General features: G+C 42.5%; 1 protein-coding gene across 1 annotated transcript in view; it reads left to right on the top strand.

Moving 5' to 3' along the window:
* The window catches only part of LOC144598569 (uncharacterized), a 35,760-nt gene that overhangs the window by 6,018 nt on the left and 7,118 nt on the right, over positions 1 to 22,624 (top strand). The window contains exons 2-6 of the mRNA XM_078408749.1: positions 9,766 to 10,182; positions 11,178 to 11,289; positions 12,749 to 12,901; positions 18,407 to 18,574; positions 22,304 to 22,377. Of these exons, the coding sequence (XP_078264875.1) occupies positions 9,910 to 10,182; positions 11,178 to 11,289; positions 12,749 to 12,901; positions 18,407 to 18,574; positions 22,304 to 22,377 (780 nt within the window). The 5' untranslated portion in view covers positions 9,766 to 9,909. The remainder of the gene's footprint in view (positions 1 to 9,765; positions 10,183 to 11,177; positions 11,290 to 12,748; positions 12,902 to 18,406; positions 18,575 to 22,303; positions 22,378 to 22,624) is intronic.

The following is a 22,624-nucleotide window of genomic DNA, read 5'->3' as shown; positions in this document are numbered from 1 at the left end:
ATTAATAATTTACGTTTGCTTGGAATATTAAGCATTAAATAATTATAATCATTTATAATTGACCGGGCAATAATCAAAAGTTTGCAAAAGCTCCTTTGTTTGCATAGAGCCGTGCAGTCTTTTTCTTCCTAGAGAGGCTAGACAGGACTATTTTCATATCATATCTGATATTTGCAGTTCTTAACTGCAGTACCTTCTTGGTTGTCTTCTTCAGCAGTCGCTTAGGATTGAAGGTGCTCTGCTTCACCCCAGTTCTGAGGTGACTGATGAGGACAATGCAAGTCTCATTGATTCTTCCACTGATGAGTTGGACATGTGTGGGTAGTTTGGGAGATGTGTGCTCCTTTTGTTTACGTCACATTTCCGCTTGTTCCCAGTAAATTGGACTCGATTTCCAATGCCCCTTCACCATTTTGACTGGCCATGGGCCAGGGATTCCCTCTAGTTTGTGGAGAAAAGGCATTTTCCGGAATCTTTAAGAACATCCTTGGATCACTCCCTGGTCCTTTGATAATCTCTTACCATGATGAGGCACAGAATAGAGTTTCCATTTCAAGGATCTGGCATTGGATGTGTGAATGAAGTGAGCTGTCTGTTGAAGCCAGTTATTCTTTTGGGTGTTGGCCTGGGAGGAATGCATACGTTGGTTAGTTTAACCTGGATTTGGAGGACTTTACAGTGATGTTGTTGAGGCATTTTGCCAATGCTTACACATGCCTTTTCTAGATGATCTACGTCTTAGACATCTCAGTGTGTAGGAAGGAACTGAAGATGCTGTTTTATACCGAAGATAGACACAAAATGCTGGGGTAACTCAATGGATCAGGCAGCATTCAATCTGAAGGAGGGTTCCGACCCAAAACGTCACCCATTCTTTTACTCCAAAGAGGCTGCCTGACCCACCGAGTTACTCCAGCTCTTTATGCCTATCTTTGTCATCTCAGTGTTGTGCTGATGTCAGTCTACTGTGCATGCAGTACGAAAATGTTGTTTCAATCTATAAACATCTGACTATAATAATCTATAAATATCTAAACTTAAAATCTTGTTACTTGCATGCATGGTAGAACTGCCCGTCTAAACAGTAAAGATTTACATCCCGTTGGCAGCGGAACCCTTTGTCCACTCAAAATGTTAAACTCCATCCCTCTTGGACGTCCCAAACAAAACAAAATTCATCAAGAAAGCCACTGGCCTTGAGCAGCATCTTTAAGATGAGACTAAACTTGTGTAACGAAATATATGCAGGATTCAAGGATACGGATCAATGAATGGAGAAAGCACATCTTGAAAAGCACAAACAACTATTTAAGCATGATACGAGTAAATCACAGAAAAACTATCAACTATCAATAAAGTAACAATACAAAATAACAGGTTTCATGCCCCTCTGCGTATTCGAGTCACCTGGCTGCTGTTACACTCTCTCGCTCGCTCTCAAGCTCTCTCTCGCCAAGCTTTCTCTCAAAGCTCTTTTCTCTCCCCGAAGATGAAGCTCGTGCTCTCATGGTAGAAACATGTATTTATATAATCATTTTCATTTCTCAGAACAATAGCTGATTATGTCAAAATAGCTATCCTCCTTGGTACCATGATGGTGTGTGTTATGTGTCCTTTCAGACACCGAGCTAGCTCGGATATCTCTGGGAAAGCGAAGCTTTTCTCAGTGACCTCGCAGGTGGTGTCATGATCTACTGGTCCCTGTGAATTAGCCCAAGCATTCTTCGAAACTTCGAAAAAACCTACTTGTTTTCCTAAGCAGGGTTTGAAATGCTACCCCTGCTAATTTGGCCAGCAACTCCAGTTTAGCTGACATAGTCTGTTTCGCCCTTGCATTACAACTTGGAAATGCTGACGGTCGGAGAGCTGCAAAATGCCCGATTGGGGGAAACAAATCCCTTTGTGGGAGTTTTCATGAGGTTTCTTTTGTGTGTGCAGAAGACCGAACACTGTCAGAGTTGCAAGGAGTGAAAAGTTCAGTTAAAACATCATTCTTTACTTCTGCCCCTCCCAATGCAGGCACTCCAAGCAATTACCATGTGTCCTCTACATACAGTGCATTCAGAAAGTAGTCAGACCCCTTCGCGCTTTCCACATTTTTTGCTACGTTACGGCCTTATTTAAAAATGGATTAAATTCATTTTTTAACCATCAATCTACACACAATACCCCATAATTTAAAAAAGCGAAAACAGGTGTTTAGAAATGTTTGCATAGTAATTAAAAAGAAATAACCGAAATATCACATTTACGTAAGTATTCAGACCCTTTGCTATGACACTCAAAATTAAGCTTATGTTCATCCTGTTTCCATTGATTATCCTTGAGATGTTTCAACAACTTGATTGGAGTCCACCAGTGGTAAATTAAATTGATTGGACATGATTTGGAAAGGCACACACCTGTCTATATAAGGTCCCATAGTTGACAGTGCATGTCAGAGCAAAAACCAAGCCATGACGGCGAAGGAATTGTCCGTAGACCTCCGAGACAGGATTGTGTCGAGACACAGATCTGGGGATGGGTATAAAACAATTTCTGCGGCATTGCAGGTCCTGAAGAGCACAGTGGCCTCCGTCATTCTTAAATGGAAGAACTTTGGAACCACCAGGACTCTTCATAGAGCTGGCCGCCCGGCCAAACTGAGCAATCGGGGGAGAAGGGCCTTGTCAGGGAGGTGACCAAGAACCCAATGGTCACTCTGACAGAGCTCCAGAGTTCCTCTGTGAAGATGGAAGATCCTTCCAGAAGGACAATTATATCTGCAGCACTCCAGTCAGGCTTTTAATAATAATAATAATAATAATGCATTACATTTATATAGCGCTTTTCAAACACTCAAAGACGCTTTACAGGGATTTCTAGAACATAGAGAAGTGAATAAATAGATAATTAAGTAAACGAACAGAGAAAGGAGACAGAAGGTGAGGTGACCTTCAGTGGTTGAAGGCAGTGCTGAAGAGGTGAGACTTCAGTGATGTTTTGAATGTGGTGAGTGAGGAGGAGTCTCTGATGGTTTGGGGTAGTGAGTTCCATAGGGTGGGAGCAGCGATGGAGAAAGCCCTGTCCCCCCAGGATCTGAGTTTGGTCCAGATGGGGGGGGACAGGAGATTGGCAGCAGCAGAGCGGAGGGTGCAGGTGGGAGTGTGCCTGTGGAGGAGGTCAGTCAGGTAGGATGGGGCCAGGTTATGGAGGGCTTTGTAGGTCATGAGGAGGATTTTGTATTGGATTCTCTGGGGGATGGGGAGCCAGTGGAGTTTGTAAAGGACGGGGGTGATATGGTCACGGATCGGGGAGTGGGTGAGTAGACAGGCAGCGGAGTTTTGAATGTATTGACGTTTACTGATGATTTTTGAGGGTGAGCCATAGAGGAGGCTGTTGCAGTAGTCCAGACGGGAGGTGATGAAGGCGTGGATGAGGGTTTCTGCAGCTGTGAAGGAGAGGGATGGACGGAGACGGGCAATGTTTTTGAGGTGGAAGAAGGCTGTCTTTGTGATGTGTTTGATGTGTTTGTCGAAGGAGAGGGTTTGATCAAAGATGATTCCAAGATTCCGGATGTGAGGGGAGGTGGATACTGGGAGACCATCAATATTGAAGATGAAGTTTTGGGTGGATTTGGTGAGCGTTTTTGGACCAATGATGATGATTTCAGATTTGTTGCAGTTGAGTTTGAGGAAATTTGATTGAAGCCAAGATTTTATTTTAGTGATGCAGTTTGACAGTGTAGAGTGTGTGGTGGTGGAGATTGACTTGGTGGAGATGAGGAGCTGGATATCATCGGCGAAGCAGTGGAAGTTGAGACCATGACGGCGGATTAATTGACCAAGGGGGAACAGGTAGAGGATGAAGAGGAGGGGGCCAAGGACTGAGCCTTGGGGGACACCTTGGGGGAGGGGAGCGGTGGGGGATTTACAGTTGTTAATGGAGATGAACTGGTGCCTGTCAGAGAGGTAAGATTTGAACCAGGATAGGGCTGTGCCGGTGATGTTAAAGGAGGTTTCAAGTCGGGTGAGGAGAATGGAGTGATTTATGGTGTCAAAGGCGGCGCTGAGGTCAAGTAGGATGAGGATGTTGAGGTTGCCAGCGTCGGAGGAGAGGAAAAGGTCATTTGTGATTTTGAGGAGCGCAGTTTCAGTACAGTGGTTGGAGTGGAATCCGGATTGGAAAGTTTCATACAGGTTATTGGTAGAGAGGTGGTATTTGAGTTGAGAAGCTACAGCACGTTCCAAAACTTTGGACAGAAATGGTAGGTTGGAGATTGGTCTGAAGTTGTTTGGGGTGTCAGGGTTGAGACCAGGTTTTTTCAGAATGGGGGTGACAGCAGCGATTTTGAGGGATGGTGGGACGATGCCAGTGGACAGGGAGGAGTTTATTGTTGCAGTGATAAGTGGAGAGAGAGCAGGAAGGCAGGCCTTGACAAAGCTGGAGGGGATGGGGTCCAGAGAGCAGGTGGCAGTTTTTATTCCTGTGAAGAGGTCAGAGAGGTCGGTGGTGGAGACTGGGGAGAACTGAGGCAGGGGTTGACAGGATAAGGGGGGGCAGGTGGTTTGAGGGGGAGCAGGTGCGTTGGTGGTTAAGGTGCTGTAGATGTTGTCTATTTTGCTTTGGAAGAATGAAAGGAAAGTGGTGCATTTGTCAACTGTGAATGATTGGGAGATGGTGTCCAGGAGGCTGAGGAGTTTGTTTATTGTAATGAAGAGTGCTTTTGGGTTTCCGGAGCCAGAGTGAATTATTTTAGAGTAGTAGGTGGAGTTGGCGCGGGAGAGGGCATCTTTGTAGTGCTGCAGTTGATCTTTGTAGGCTTGGGAGTGAATTGTGAGACCTGTTTTGTTGCGGAGTCTTTCAAGTTGGCGGGCATGAGTTTTCATCATGCGGAGTTCGGGGGTAAACCAGGGAGCAGAGTGGGTGAAGGAAACTGTTTTGGTTTTTATAGGTGCAAGCTGGTCGAGGCAGGAGGAGAGAGTGTGGTTGTAGTAGTCAGTGAGGTCAGAGGGGCTGTGGAGGTCAACGAAGGGAGAGGCGGACATTATTTCAGAGAGGGAGGATGAGAGCGAGGTAGGTGAAACAGAGTTCAGCTTACGGAAGTTGATTTTGCGTTTTTGCCTTGGAGCTGGGGTGTGAATGTTGACGGACATGGTGATGGCTAAGTGATCAGAGAGGGTGGGGTCGGAGCCAGAGAGGTGATGTAGATTTAGTCCAGTGGAGCAGACAAGGTCCAGAATGTGCCCACGGTTATGGGTGGAAAAATTGACGTGTTGAGTGAGGTTAAAGCAGTTGAGTATTTCAGTGAAGTCAGCGGTTATTGTGGAGTCAGTGGAGTCCATATGGATGTTGAAATCATCGAGGAGGAGGATTGAGGGGGAGAGAGAACAGAGCTGGGTCAGAAAGTCAGAGAAGTCAGAAAGGAATGATGGGTGTGGTTTGGGAGGGCGGTAGACAACTGCCATGACTAATTGTGTGTGGCCAGAGAGTTTGAAAGCCAGGTGTTCAAATGAAGGAGCAGATGAGATGGAGATGAGGCTGATCTTGAAGTCCTGTCGGTGAATTACAGCAATCCCACCACCTCGGCCCTCCGAGCGTGGTTTATTGATGTAGGAGTATCCGTTGGGTGTAGTGAGGTTGAGTGGGAGGTAGTCCAGAGGTTGTTGCCAGGTTTCAGTCAGACAGAGGAAGTCCAGTTTATTTTCCAGGATGAAGTTATTCAGAATGTGGCTTTTATTGTTGAGGGACCGGATATTGAACAGAGTGAGCTTCATGTTGCTTTGTATGGTGTGGATGGACACGGGTGATTTTGCCAGGGTTTGCAGACAGGGGGCGCGCTCGTGTGCGTTAATGTGATGACGTAATCGACGAGTGGAAGTCCGCTCAGCTGACCAGAGTGTAGGGATGGAGTGACCGGTCTGGGAATAAACAAACTTGTGACCGGAGCCTCTGTGGATGTATCTGGGTCGTCGTAGAAGTCCGTGGTTGATGATGGCAGAGATGCATGGCGGAGTGGAGTGGTTGTTGAGCTGGAGCAGCCTCACAGCGAAGTACCTCAGTGCCATGCCAGGCAGGAGCGAAGGAGCACAGAGCCCGGAGAAGTTAGCCGGCTACCGCGGGCTAGCACATCAAAACGTCACAACAGGCACAACAGGCTGATCCAGAGCATGGCCTATGAGGAGGACCGAGGAAGTTAAGCAGCCCAAGGGTTAATAGGGAGCTGAGGACGTGCAGGCAGAGGAGGTAGCCGGGCAGCTGTTAGCGTAGAGTGGTAGAGTGGCCAGATGGAAGCCACTCCTCAGTAAAAGGCACATGACAGCCCGCTTGGAGTTTGCAAAAAGGCACCTAAAGGACTCTCAGACCATGAGAAACAAGATTCTCTGGTCTGATGAAACAAAGATAGAACTCTTTGGCCTGAATGTCAAGGGCATCGCTCATCACCTGGCCACTACCATACCTACGGTGAAGCATGATGGTGGCAGCATCAGGCTGTGGGGATGTTTTTCAGCAGCAGGAACTGGGAGACTAATCAGGATCGAGGGAAAGATGAACGGAGCAAAGTGCAGAGAGATCCTTGATGAAAACCTGCTCCAGAGTGTTCTGGACCTCAGACTGGGGCGGAGGTTCACCTTCCAACAGGACAACGACTCTAAGCACACAGCCAAGACAATGCAGGAGTGGCTTTGTGACAAGTCTGTTAATGTCCTTGAGTGGCCCAGCCAGAGCTCAGACTTGAACCCGATCAAACATCTCTGGGCGGACCTGAAAATAGCTGTTCATCGACTCTCCCCATTCAACCCGACAGAGCTTGAGAGGATCTGCAGAGAAGAATGGGAGAAATTACCCAAATACATGTGTTCAAGCTTGTAGTGTCATACCCAAGAAGACTTGAGGCTGTAATCGCTGCTAAAGGTGCCTCAAAGTACTGAGTAAAGGGTCTGAATACTTATGTAAATGTGATATTTCAGTTATTTCTTTTTAATTACTTTGCAAACATTTCTAAACACCTGTTTTCACTTTTTTATTATGGGGTATTGTGTGTAGATTGATGATAAAGAATTTAATCCTTTCAAAAATAAGGCGATAACGTAGCAAAATGAGGAAAAAGTGGAGGGGTCTGAATACTTTCTGAATGCACTGTATACTTTAAAACCTGCATTTTATTTTTTGCTAATAGTCGTAGTTTTTCAAATGTCGAGCATTTTTCAGTGTGGTGTTTTTAATTATTTATCATTAAATTTACTTTTGATAATTGAACTGGCTGTGTTGATGAGGTAATATCAGCTACAAGGAGAAGTTGGGGAGACAAGGAACTGCAGATGCTGATTTACCCCAAAAAAGGCACAATGTGCTGGAGTACACAGCAGGTCAGGCGGTATCCCTGGAGAACATGGATAGGTGACGTTTTGGGTTGGGATCCTTCGTTAGACTGAAAGGACCCAACCCAAAATGTCACCTATCCATGTTCTCCAGGAATGCTGCCTGACCTGTTGAATTACACTAGCACTTTGTCCTTTTTTAGACAAACGAGGATTGTTTTCCCTCAAATGCTAGAGTTTGAGGGAGACCTGATAGAAGTTAAATTATGAAAGGCATAGAAAGGATAGATGGTCAGAACCTTTTTCCCAGGATGGCAATGTCAGATGAGATGGCATAGCTGTTAAATGAGAGAGGGAAAGTTTAAAGGAGATGTGCTGGGTAATTTTCTTTACACAGAGGGTCATGGGTTCTTGGAACGCATTGCGAGAGGTGGCGGTGGAGGTAGATACAATAGTGGTGTTTAAGAGCCTTTTATATTGGCACATGGAAATGCAGGGAATGGAGGGATATGGATCATACGTAGGCCGATTAGGTTAATTTATCTTACATCATGTTCAGTACAGACATTGTGAGCTGAAGGTCCTGTCCTGTAGTTTTCTATGTTCTATAATTGTATTTAATTCAATAAAAGATACAAAATATTGGATTGTTAACATTCTTGCCTATATTCTTAAGAATAATCCAGTTTCCTGCCAATAATTGTCCCACCTATCAGAAGTACGAGGAGTGCTCAAACTCCAGTGCAGTCCTTGAGGACTATAATGCTTTTATTTTCACATTCCAAAATATGAGGCAATATTAATATGAGGTTTGATGTCACTGAAAGGTTCTTTGTGATCTCATTGAGCTGGTCTTGCTTTTTAAAAACGGTTTTGACATGTATGCAGAAATGTGGTATGGTGTCTTGTAGTGTGGGAGGTTTGGCAATTAAATAGTACGTTAATAATCATGGTTGACGTTTGGGAAGGGTGATAATTTAGTAAATATGCCAATGTTTTGGGCAACATGGTTAGAGTTTGGAAGATTTCAACAGCTTTGATAAGTAGTTGGTAGGAACGAACTACAGATGGTGGTTTAAATTGAGGTAGACACAAAATGCTGGAGAAACTCAACAGGACATTGTAGAGAAGGAATAGGTGACATTTTGGGTAAGACCCTTCTTCAGACTCTGGGACCTAACATGAAAAGTCACCGATTCCTTCTCTCCAGAGATGCTACCTGTCTCACTGAGTTAATCCAGCATTTTGTGGCTCCCTTTGATAAGCAGCTACATTTATTTTATGATGTGTAACATGAAGGAAATATGGAAATATCGCCATATATTTAATTGTCTGAACTGTCATTAGTTTCATAATCTGGTTTTGTCAAAGTACAGCTGCTGGTTATTCTGATGTTGTATTTTATAACTCTGGGATTTTCTTCATTTGAAAAAGTAAATTCAACAATGTATGGAAGTATTTGAAACAATACCTTATTGCAATGAATTCCTTCAACATGATTTCACTGCTCATAATATTGACTGTTTAAATCTGAGAGAGAGGGAGAGAGAGTAATTTATGACTCTTCAATTAGATTTTTAGAAAATGATGTTGAATATTTTGCTACTAAAAAAGGAAACCATTGAAGATGTGATAAATTGGGAAATAGATTTGTAAAGCAAAACATTTAGACCGCATCAGCATGGTTTGCTTTCTTTGATTGGAAGAACTTCTCGTAATTTGCCTGCATTAGAGATAATAATCTCAGTTTCTATTTCAGAAATAAAAGGAGTATGTGGTTAATCAAGACCAAATGTAACTTCATAAGTTTGAAGCAGCAGAATTAGGCCATTTGGCCCATCAACTCTACTCTGCCATTCAATCATGGCTGATCTATCTTTCCCTCTCAACCCCATTCTCCTGCCTTCTCCCCATAACCCCTGACACCCAAGATGATGTGCAAAAATGAGGGGGAGAAAAAAAGATAAAAACACGAGTAATCTATTTAATCCCTTGATCATGTTCTGTCATTCAGTGAAATGATGCCTAATCTCATACAGTTCTCTCATATTCTCATTTGATGTAGAAGGAGACCATTCAGCGCATGGAGTTAATGCTGATTCTCAGAGAAATCCCATCAATCCTATGCCCCACTTTTTATTTAATACCAGTTTACATTGCTCACATCCACCAATTCCATTCTCGGTATTTATATTTTATTAACTTGGCAACAGCTTTATCTTTTGTACTGGAAATGTTAAAATGTGCTTTGTTTATCAGGAATAGAATGGGGAGTGAATATATAATTTTAAAATCATTGTGTTTGATTGTACCAGGTTGAATGTGGCACTCCAAGACAAGTGATCCGACCGTGAAAAATAATATATTGATTGTGAAATACTTGGGAATGCCACATACAAACATTAGCATTCTCCCCTTTTTTACTGTGTTCTGAATTAATTTATGTCAATTGTTGATTTTTTAGGAATTGAGTATATGGTGTCACATGCAAGTATGAATAGGAGCCAGATGGAATGAAGCAACCGTGTCATATAAACACATCTCAAATTCTGTACAGGGCAACAGTGAAACAACAAGGAGAAAAATACGTATAGGTTGACAACAAGAAATGCAGTCCAGCAAATCTAACATGGATCCAGGGGTACAAGTGACAATGCAGGAAATAATGGGCAGAATTACTCTTTACACCGTGACAGGATGTCTTCATTGCCTTAAAGTAAAGGCTCGCTTGAACAATATGGGCCTTCCCTACACTGAAGTTAACATCAAGACACATCCTGAGATTCGGAAGCAAGTTATGGAGTTCACTGGGCGTTTTACCGTACCACAGATCTTCTTCAACAACATCTTTGTGGGAGGAAATGACGATTTTGAAAAATTGGTAGGTAAAAAAACACTTATCACATGGTGAAATAAGGGAATATAATTTTCACGTCCACACTCTACACACTAGGGGCGATTTACTCAGCCCAATTACCCTAACCCGGAGGAATCCCGAGCGGTCACAGGGAGAATGTGCAAACTCCACACAGACCCGCACCCGAGGTCATCTTCAGTGGTTGCTCTACCTGCTTGTGCCATTGTGCCACCCATTTTACATAATCTGCTCCATCTTCTGCACTGCTGTACTTTTTTTCATTGATTAATATATAAAAGCCCAAAATGTTTGTGAGAAGAAAGTTCAGAATAATTAGTGTTAGACATTACATGGAAAAGAAAATGCAACTATTTGCAACTGACTTGCCTTGAACCTAAAAGATATGATTAGCCATTTTTTGTGTTAATGTAGCAATTCGTTAAACGTCATTGTTGCTGATAATAAGGCTCTGCAAAAAAATCTTCTGTACGTACGAACATTTATTTAATTTTAATTGCATAGGATTTCTAAAGTTTATACATTTTCCAGGATATTGCCATTTCTGAATGCAATTTGCTTTAATATTCAGAAATTAAAACGTACCAATACTATCACAACAGAATCTATTTTATTGAATCAATTTGTTTGATAGTCCAGCAAACTGTAATATTTCAATTTAATTAGTCTGTGTCTTTTCTTGTTTAATAGTCTGAAATTTCAGTCCGAAGAAGGGTCTCGACCCAAAACGTCACCCATTCCTTCTCTCCAGAGATGCTGCCCGTCCCACTGAGTTACTCCAGCATTTTGTGCCTAGCTTCCTTGTTTAATGGCACTGGTCATAATTTGGAATATTCCATTGACACATTACAGTGGCTATGTGACAATGCTTTAATGGTTGTGAGCAGCTCGACAGGTTTTGCATGTTAGCTAAAATGAACAGGTTGCAAATGAATGTCTTGATGTGTCTCAAATTACCAGAGTAAGATAGTGAAACAATAAATTACTTGCTTTCTCATCAGCCACAAGAACAGCTTGACAAATTGATTAATGTAGTTAAGACCGAGCCCGTACCTCCTGATGCACCTCCAATCCCTGAACCAGAAGCTGTTAAAGATGAGGCACCAAAGGAAGGTCAGTAGAAAAGAAGCACATGTACTTGTGTTGCATTTCCTACAAGACCAAACTATAATAGACAACAGTTTCTAACTTGCTTTACATTTACTGTGTTTTAAGATAAATATTTCTTCCCTGGAATTTTTGGAATTTTCATTTCTACAAGCCAGTGCTGAATGCCATATCATTATATTATTCATATCATATCATATCATTATATTTGGCTCTACATTCTAAAGCAGCGTTTCTCAACCTTTTTACCCTTGCGGAACCCTTGAAATATTTTTCATGTCTCAGGGAACCCCTGCATAAAAATTATTATATATCTTTATTAACTTGATAAGTAACACTTAAACAAATAAAACTGAACTCTCTGTGCAAACCTCTCATGCGGGTGTGGTAACCCCCATTGTGTGCAAGCTTCTCCTGCGGGCCCGGCAACCCTCTCCCAACTGATGATCCGTGGACCCGTTGGCGGCCAGGGCCGTGGCGGGCGAGGGGGGACAGTAAAGGAGAGAGGGAGCCATTCACCTCGGCCCCAGGCGGCCAGAGCGAGCCGTGGACCCTTTGGGTGGAAACCTCTCCTGCAGCGGCAGCTCGGTGGCCATGGCCATTTTGTTTGACCCTCTGCCGCCGCGCTGCACCATGGGAGGAAGGTCAGGCGTGGGGCATGCCAGGATGGGCGCCGGTCCTCCTGGCGAGGGTGAAGCGCATTTATTAAAGTTTCAGCTCGACTGCTCAGCAGCAGCGGCAGCTGGATGGCTCAACCCCCCCCCCTCCTCTCATTGGCCGCCACTCCCGTCACTGGTGGGTCCCGCCCCCAGCAGCCATTGTGCTCCCCCCCAATGGCCGCCACTCCCGTCACTCGGGCAGGTCCCATTGTGATGTCGAACGCAGCTGATGGCAAGGAAACAATAGATAACAGGTTGAAGACTATTATAATACCCCCAAAACTTCCAAGAATATGCCTTACGTGTATAATAAAATTATGAATATGAAATTAAACACAAATGACTCAAAAATGCATTTGCATATGATTAGCCTATTTGTCACTATTTCTCTCGGAACCCCTAGCGATCTCTCGCGGAACCCGAGGGTACCGGGGAACCCCAGTTGAGAAACGCTGTTCTGAAGTATCTTTAGTGAGTCTTTATTTGAAGCACAGACATGGTGTGTAACCCAGTATCTGCAATAATGCACTTAATATTATTGTGCTCCTGTGTTTATTGGTGCTGTCAAGGAGTAACCAGTCTCATTAAGAATTATACTATTGTGAATCCTGATCTGTATTTTTGCTCTTGCCTTGTATCTAATGATTGCAGGAGATGCTGTGTGGCCTCCTGTCCAAGGGACTGTGGGACTAATGCAATATGCACTCTTATTATGACCATGGCTGATTAGAAAGCATGCAATGTAATGGAATAGTTTTAATTCAGCTTCTGTTGAAACTAACAAACCAGTGTTATTTGCTTTATAGAACCGAAAATTGAAAGGGATGAATTTGTCGATCTGATTGTGGAGTTCAAGCATAGTGGCAATATTGGCAATCACTGGTCATGTCTAAAGCTCCACCGTAACACGTTTACTGGCAAAAAACTGATTGGCTGGCTGGTCAGTAATAAAAGCATTGGTGAGTCGACTAGCTGAAGTTGCTCCTTCCTATTGTGAGTAGAAACAGGCATCAACGTCCTCTCATGGAGTCATACGGCATGAAAACAGGCCCTTCGGCCCAACTTGCCAAATAGTCCCATCTACATTAGTCCCATCTGCCTGCGCTTGGCCCATATCCCTCTAAACCTGTCCCGTCTAAATGAGTCTTAAACATCGCGATAATACCTGCCTCAACTACCTCCTCAGGCAGCTCGATCCATGCACCCACAACACTGTGTGAAAAGGTTACCCCCTCAGGTTCCTATTAAATCTTTTCCCTTGCTGCCTGACATGCTGAGTTACTCCAGCATTTGGTGATACCTTTAATGTGTGCCTTCCTGATCTAATCCTCTCATTATTTTTGCACCCGTATAAGATCACCCCTTAACCTGCTGTGCTCCAAGGAATAGTCCTAGCCTGCTCAACCCCTCCCTAGAGCACAGGCCCTCGAGACCTGGCAACATCCTTGTAAATTTTCTCTGCGCCCTTTCCAGCTTGTAAAGTTGCAATCCTCTCAAAGTGATTGCAAAATCGTGGAAATATTAACTCTATCTCTCCAGCGATGCTTTCTGACCTGTTGAACCTGTTTTCTGTTTTTATTTTAGACTTTCAGCAGAATATTATCATTGACAGGAACTTGGCACACAATGTCATGATGCCAAGTAAATCCAATCTCCTCTGCTGGAATGTGATGCATATCCCATAATTTGCTTCATATCAACGCCCCTATCCAAAAGTCTCTTACATGCCATTATCATATCAGCTTCCACCCCACCCTCAGCAGTGCATTCCAGACACTTACCGCCCTTTGTGTGTAAAAAAAAAAAACCAAGCAAAAATTTGCCCCACACATCTCCTTTAAATTTTGGCCCTCTTAAAGCTATGTCCTGTGTATTTGATATTCCATTCTGTGAATAGGGTTCTGTCTACCCTTTCTATGCCTCTCTTAATTGTATATGCTTCTATTAGGTCTTAACTCAATCTCTGGTGCTCCAGAAAAAAACAATTCAAGTCTGTCCAACCTTTCACTGCAGCAAATACCCTTAATCTCGGCAGCATTCTGGTAAACATCCATTACATCCTTTCAAAGCCTCTCCATCCTTCCTGCATTGGGGTGTCCAGAATTCCAAGGGATACTCCAAATGTAGCCTAATTAATGTCCTATAATGGAGCATTGTGACTCTGTCTCTTATACTCAATGCCCCAACAATGAAGACAAGCATTCCATATGCCGCCTTTACCTCTCTCATTGACTTGTGTTGCCACTTTTCTTTAACAAAAGAATAATATTAGCTCCACTACAGTCCTCTAGGACCTTGCTGGTGGCTACAGAAGATGCTCCTGCAATCCCTTCTCTTGACTCTCTCAATAACCTGGCCTGGGGGATTTACCCATCTTGATGCTCTTCAAGAGTCCCGACACCACCTCCTCCTTAATCCTAAACTGCCCTTGCATATTAGTATTCTCCACACTGATCTCACGGATCGCCATGTCCTTTTTCCTTGGTGAAAACAGATGCAAAGTATTCATTTACCCTGATCGTGCAAATTCCCTCCTTTAGTCTTGAATGGTCATGGCTTTTCCCTGGTTACCTCCTTGGTATTACTATGTATAAAAACCCTTGAATTTTCTTTAATCTGTCTCGCCAAAGCCATTTTAAATTTAAAAACTTTAGGAACTTTAAGTTTTTAGGAAGATAACGTTGGGGGCTGGAAGGCGTTTCTTCTAGTCGCATCCTTTTGGTTTAACTGGCTTTTTTAATAGGAGATGGTTTAACAATTGGTTTCCTTAGAGGTGGGTTATTAATTTCAATCTTTTAATCACGGCTGGTATCCTCAAGTATTAGCAGCCATTAAATATCACTGACTATGTGTTATCCTTCCAATGACTTGGGGAGCATCTCCATCCATGCACTAACCAGGGCATTGATTTTTCTCCTCGTGTTGAACTGAAGCCAATTCGCTGTTTTTTCACCTCCACACTATGTCCCATCTCCCCAATTTCTGGCAGAGGTTTTCTCCCACCTAACAAACCTTCAATCCTGGCTGTGTGGGAACCAAGGAAAAATGGATTTACTTGAGGGACTGCAATCACATCTGGCAAGATCTCAATTCCTCCCATATTTCTAAATAACTCCGCTGTTAAAGGTTGCACATTTTTGAACCCACTCCCAGTACTTTTTTATCTCCAAACGTAGCACTCTTGACAATGGGTGGTTCATGAAAAATCATACACAGAATTATTATTTTTTAACGCTGTGTCATGCTGAATTTGAAAAAAATATATTGCTGTATTATGCAAATCCCATAAATGCATTTTGCAGTTGCATGCATTGAACTTGTATTTTTTTTACAAATTATTTATGAACAATTGAAGGGTTCTCTTAATATTTATTTTGAAAGATTGCTTTAATGGGAAGCAGCAATACAGGGAAGAATTTTAAAAGCTAAAACCATTTTTTTTCAAGAGCATTTAAAAAAATTAGGTTTTTACAGGTTGATTCCAGTACAGTTTAGTCAACAAAGGGAGTTGTTTGGCAAGTGTTTCTTGTTTTGCCTAGATAGCCTTTTACCAGGAAATGTTCCATTTAAATTTAACACTCTACACGTCAGGGTGGTTGGTACAAGCTGCTATCGAGCATTTAGATTTCTCAGTCTTTAAATTGGAATATTTTACTTTGAGTAGCCTTGGACAGATGCAACCCATCCTCTTGTACAGGTCCCGTCTGTCTCAGAAGAGATCTCAAGGGTCAAGAAACCTAAATTCCTGACCCCAGCACCAGCTCCCCAGTTACTTATTTCTATGTGACATTACATTCTTTCTGAGCACCTCCCACTGACATGATACTTTAATATTGACTGACTTTTCTCTTCTGCCTTGTATAACCTCTCTCAATGAAGTACCCAAAGTCAGTTTTATCCAAATCTTGACATTTCTGTGGCTGTTACGTGTTTCACCATTTTATAACACTACGGTAAACTCTCTCACATTCCGATTCCCAGGATATCAATCTTTCGTGTTTCAGTGGGCAGATAACTAATTTCTGCTCTTTATTGTACCAAAATAATGTTGCTTCTAAGGCACATTGTTGCAAAAGACTATCCAGAATACACATAGAGCATGCACTAGTTTTCCAAATGAGCTGACTTGTTATCACAATCTAATGAAAGATAAGTTTTGTCGTTAGAACTTTGTTGCTTCTGTCAAATGCTTGTCTAATCTCTGAGAGGTCACATAGTGCTGGAGTAATTCAGTGGGTCAGGCAGCATCTCTGAAAAACATAGATAGGCGACGTTTTGGGTCAGGACCCTTCTTCAGACTGATCATGGGGGGGGGGGGAAGAAAAGAGGGAGAAGGGGCAGCTTGGGGGGCGGTGAGAAAGTGGGTATAAGGAGGAAGGGGAGAGGGTTGTTAGAAGTGACCTAAAATTGGAGAATTCACCGTTCGCACTGTTGGGATTTAAGCTACCCACATGGAATATGAGGTGCAGTTTGCATGTGGCCTCACTCTGGCATGGAGGTGGCCCTGGACAGGAAGGTTAGTGTGGGAATCTCTGAATAGTCATTACAAGGGGATCTATTTGCAACTCCAATTAGTCATAAGCATACTTCAATTTAAAAATATATATCTGCTCATGAGTTTTTCCTCTGCCTGCTTATCTTATCTTCGGTTTGGGTTTATCATTGTCACATGCACTGAGGGAAAATTAAAAGCTTTGTTTTGCATGCTGCCCAATCAGATCAGATAATACCATACATATAAAAGTACAATCAAGTCACACTCATGTTCAATAGGTAGAGCAAAGGGGAAGGTACAGAGTGCAGAATACAGTTCTCAGCATTGCAGCACAACAGTTCTGTGGACCAAATGTCCTCAATGGGGTAGAGGTGAATCTGACAGTACCCGAGGTTATGGAAGGACCATTAACAGGCCTGATAACAGAGGGGAAGAAGCTGTTCCTGAGTCTGTTGGTGCGTGCATTGAAGCTTCTGTATCTTCTGCCAGACGGGTGAGGGGAGAAGGAACGACATTTTGTTGTAGTCATGCATCATTGAAGGAATGGTCTGGCCTCAGCTTCTCAGCGGCACCTCCGGAAGGCATCGAGGAAGCTGTTGTTATCGGGTAAATAATAGTGAGGGTATAGTAAATAGGGATGTGGATTGTGCTAATGGCGTGACGGAGAACTGCAGACGAAGCCTAAAAGTAGAGACATGAAACGCAGTTCCAGGAACTTCATTGATTTTTTTAGATTTAGATTTAGAGATACAGCGCGGAAACAGGCCCTTCGGCCCACCGAGTCCGCGCAGCCCAGCGATCCCCGCACATTAACACTATCCTACACACACTAGGGACAATTTTTACATTTACCCAGTCAATTAACCGAATTACCTGTACGTCTTTGGAGTGTGGGAGGAAACCGAAGATCTTGGAGAAAACCCACGCAGGTCACGGGGAGAACGTACAGACGGCGCCCATAGACAGGATCGAACCTGAATCTCCGGCGCTGCATTCGCTGTAAGGCAGCAACTCTACCGCTGCGCCACCGTGCCGCCCTAACTCTTCTAGTTTCTAACTCTTTATGTTATAGCGTTATAGCTCTTTATGTTATAGCCAGTTTCTAACTCTTTATGTTATAGCGTGCACCCATCATTGTAACAGAAAATTGGATCTACTGTTAACAAAGTTAGACTTGTGGATACCCATCTCATTCTGTTTGTCGTCTATTTAAGTCTTTCTGAGTTCCATTCTGTGCAAGACCTCGATTTAATGTTTGTCAAGTTTCTATGCAAGACCTTGTTTTATTGTTAGTCACGTTTCTGCAATTAAGACCTCATTCTACTGTCAAGTTCAATGAGTAATTTTGTCATCTGAGAAGAAAAAAAACATACCAAAGTCCCACTTGATGGGTCAGCTTTTGCTGGCCTCCTGGTGCGCATCAGTTTTAATAAATCGCCCATTACTCTGAACTCCAACTCCACGTGGCCTTTTCATTTTACTCCTACGCCCATCATAAAATAATCCATCATTAAAGAAAAGCTCACCGAGCTACCATGAACTGCAACCAGTTGACCATAGCATTGGGACACATTAACACATCCTTGTGGAAATCATGAGTTGCTGACAATAGGCACAAAAAGCTGGAGTAACTCAGCGGGACAAGCAGCATCTCTGGAGAGAAGGAATGGGTGACGTTTCAGATCGAGAACCTTCTTCAGACTGAAGAAGGGTCTCGACCCGAAACTTTCTCCCCAGAGATGCTGCCTACCCCGCTGAGTTGCTCCAGCTTTTAGCATCTACCTTCAGTTTAAACCCCCATTTGCAATTTCTTCCTACACATGAGTTTCTGACAGTCATGGGGGTCAAAGTTTCCTTGCAAGCTCCAGGTCACTCCCATTTCTCACGAATGGTTGTGATCTATGGATCAAAAAATGAGCTCTTTCTAATGAGTAGTTCAAATCTCTAAATTACTATTTGTTTATTCTAGAAAAACCTGCAGCAATTGAAATAGCGAAAACTTTGATAAGCAGGAAATTTTTTAATCCTCTGATTAAAAATGCAGCTGAAAACAGTGACGCTCTGTTCAGATTGGTAGAACACGACTCTGCATCAGCATTAAATACTGGAGCGACTGCAGAATTTCGTACAATTTCTGGTATGTAATATTTTGAGCTTCTCCAGTTTATACAATTCACAGTGCAGCCTGTTGGTTGAGATGGGGGGGAGGTATTTAAGTTTACATTGTTTACTGTCTAAAAACTATTCAGCTTTTTCCAAATGCCATAAAGTACTTTATCAACTCATAACTAAGAAAACACACTGTTATCTCTGTAGAAACAAGGAACGACAGCTGCTGACTTGCACAAAAGGACACGCAGTGTTGGAGTATCTCAGGAGGTCAGGCAGCATCTCTGGAGAACCTGAATAGGTGATGTTTCAGCACGGGACAATAGACAATAGGTGCAGGAGGAGGTCATTCGGCCCTTCGAGCCAGCACCGCCATTCAATGTGATCATGGCTGATCATTCTCAAGGGGGGGGATGGAGGAGGAATGAAGCTTCTTTTCTCTTCCCCCCCTCACCTCCACAGTCAATGAAGAAACGGACCTAAGCCGAAACGTCACCTACCCATATTCACCAAAGATATTGCCTGACATGCTTGAGTTACTCCAGCACTGTGTCCATCTCGCTGTAGGCATTTCTCACTATTTAGCTTCAACTCGAGCCATCATTCACAATAAGTACACAAATGGTAAATTAGAAGTAATTCCTTGTCTAACTTTGAGGGCGAGTAAAATATTGAATCAAATCTCGCTGATGAATACCTCATGAAGAATTCATAAACTGTAAGTCAAAGATAATTTGCACGATCACATCCCAGATATTATTATTTTTTTTATCATTGAGTTATTCGTGTATAAATGATTAAAATATAGAAACTGGGAGATACAGTGAGTTAGATTAGTGTGCTTATTTTAAATCCAAGATTGGGTCTATGAAACTGTACGCTCATTATCGGAGGTAAGATTGCTGCTTGTGAAAACTGAGTAGATTTGACTGGTGTAAAAACCAATAGTTCAGCTCAAACTGGTCACCAGAGAAGGTGAACTGGTGCAGTAAGTAGACCAAATCAAATTATTGTAGCAGATTACAATATTTCAATGTTCAACGTAGGTCCTTTGTGGGAAGATTGGGATATTCATCAGCTGTAAATTTAATGCTGATATATTTTATTATTTATTCTGACCTTGGACATTAAACATGGAGAAGACAGTTGTGGACAGAAGGATGTTTAATTTTAAATCTTAAAATTAAAATTACACTTGAGCAAGGTTTATGGTAAATGTTACTATTAATGTGTGTAAGGAAACCTACAGGTTTCAACAGAATCTGTTAATTCAATTTTATTTCAAACATATTATTTCACCCACACTACCTATGGCCCTTGGCAAAGTGGTTTTACTGTTTTAGACTGAGATGAAAACCAGCATTTCGTTATTTCTTCTTTAAGCTGTTTTAAATCGACAGCACTTGGGTGTTTTTGAAAATATTCGTATTTGCTTAATGGTTGCTGTATGCCAAGAAGTGAAGTGAACAATCTCCTGGCAGCTAATTCATGTTAATTGTATATTTACTTTGAGGTATTTTATTAAATCTGTTCCCCTGCATGATACACTAAGCAATACCATGCTGGGAAATGCAGTGGGTCAGACCCCTAGGGAGAGCCCAAAGCAATTTGGAGCCAATTTCATGTTGGGAAACAGAGCAGCCATTTTGCATACCGCAGGGTCCCACGGCATGGTAATGGCAAGATCCATCTTGTTGACGTTGACTGAGGGATTGGCAGTACATACAGGATATGCTAGTTAACAGAGCAGCCAGACAATTTCCCCTGCTGTTGTAAAGAATTGTGCGATTTGGTATTTTCCATCTGCAAGGAGAGTGTGTGCTGCTTGTTTACTTTAAATTTATACCCTATGGTCTAGAATTTTATGTACATATAGTGTTGGACTTTAAACCCACAAGCTTCTGCCTCAGGAGGTGTCAATGCTACTGCCTGAACCAAAAGCTGAAGGTTAGCCCGCTATCAAATATTGAAGGGATTATGGGGAGTAGAATGGGATTGAGAGCTATTTACGATATACATTAATGACTTAGATGAAGGGATTAAAAGTACCATTAGCAAATTTGCAGATGATACTAAGCTGGGGGGTAGTGTGAATTGTGAGGAAGATGCAATAAGGCTGCAGGGTGACTTGGACAGGTTGTGTGAGTGGGCGGATACATGGCCGATGCAGTTTAATGTAGATAAGTGTGAGGTTATTCACTTTGGAAGTAAGAATAGAAAGGCAGATTATTATCTGAATGGTGTCAAGTTAGGAAGAGAGGGGATGTTCAACGAGATCTGGGTGTCCTAGTGCATCAGTCACTGAAAGGAAGCATGCAGGTACAGCAGGCAGTGAAGAAAGCCAATGGAATGTTGGCCTTCGTAACAAGAGGAGTTGAGTATAGGAGCAAAGAGGTCCTTCTACAGTTGTACCGGGCCCTGGTGAGCCCGCACCTAAAGTACTGTGTGCAGTTTTGGTCTCCAAATTTGAGGAAGGATATTCTTGCTATTGAGGGCATGCAGCGTAGGTTCACTAGGTTGATTCCCGGAATGGCGGGACTGTCGTATGTTGAAAGGCTGGAGCAATTAGGCTTGTATACACTGGAATTTAGAAGGATGAGGGGGGATCTTATTGAAACATATAAGATAATTAGGGGATTGGACACATTAGAGGCAGGAAACATGTTCCCAATGTTGGGGGAGTCCAGAACAAGGGGCCACAGTTTAAGAATAAGGGTTAGGCCATTTAGAACGGAGGTGAGGAAGAACTTTTTCAGTCAGAGAGTGGTGAAGGTGGGGAATTCTCTGCCTCAGAAGGCAGTGGAGGCCAGTTCGTTGGATGCTTTCAAGAGAGAGCTGGATAGAGCTCTTAAGGATAGCGGAGTGAGGGGGTATGGGGAGAAGGCAGGAACGGGGTACTGATTGAGAGTGATCAGCCATGATCGCATTGAATGGCGGTGCTGGCTCGAAGGGCTGAATGGCCTACTCCTGCACCTATTGTCTATTGAAAGATAGATCAGCCATAATTGAATGGTGGAGCGGACTTGATGGGCCAAATGGTGTAATTCTGCTCCTAGAATTTATGAACTTAAGAAATAAAATGAGTCAGACTGACATTAAATAGCAGAAACAAGTAACTGTAAATGCTGGTTTACAAATCAAAAAGACTCAAAGTGCTGGAGTAACTCGGTGGGTCTTCTATTCTATTCCTCTGTTAATGAGGGAGAGTATCCTTTATACTTCACTTACTTTTCTTGAGCCTAAGAAAAAGTTAATGTGTTATCACAGTGTTGGATCATCTTGCAGGGATGGGCATCTCCCACCCAATATGTTGTCCCACTAACAAATTATATAACAAAATGATGAATGCCTAATCATGGTGATTTTCTGCATTGTGAGGGCAACCAACCAACAACTAGAGAGTAATCCTGAGCTATTATCTACCTCATTAGAGACCCATGGACTATCTTTGATTGGACTTTACTGAACTTTATCTTGCACTAAACGTTATTCATGTTATTCCTTTTATTGGATATTTGTACACGGTGGATGGCTCAATTGTAATCATGTATTGTCTTTCCACCAATTGGTGAGCATGTGACAAAAGCTTTTTACTGCACTTCGGTACAGGTGACGATAAGCTAAACTCAGCTCTACTCGAATTGAGGAGAAAGTACAGTATCCATGTAGACCATGCCTGTCAAAGAGAATAGTGCGGTTTTACAATTTTTCTGTTTGCCTTTAATGTTAACCTGCTGAATAATCTGTCATACTTTAGCATCTGAACATTCTGAAGTTATGAGAGATTTAATTTTGAAGCTGTTCTCAGAACACATTACTCCTGATGGCAAGGTTAGTCAATGCTTATTTCCAGGAACTATTCCTGAATCTGCAATCCACTGAACTGTATTTAATTCGCAATTACATGTTTCAAGTTCTGTCTGAATTATTGCTAACCAAATTTTGCTCAAGTTTACTTTACTTAAATATATTTATTGTAATTACCTCATGAATTGCTTTAAGATTTTTATTTTAGAGGCAGCTACAAAAATTTGTTGAAATGTGATCACAGAGTTGTTGAAGAAACAATGGTCCGATT

The sequence above is a fragment of the Rhinoraja longicauda genome, chromosome 12 (genome assembly GCF_053455715.1).
Source record: "Rhinoraja longicauda isolate Sanriku21f chromosome 12, sRhiLon1.1, whole genome shotgun sequence".
NCBI classification, from domain to species: domain Eukaryota; kingdom Metazoa; phylum Chordata; class Chondrichthyes; order Rajiformes; family Arhynchobatidae; genus Rhinoraja; species Rhinoraja longicauda.
This window is presented reverse-complemented; position numbering and strand designations above follow the sequence as displayed.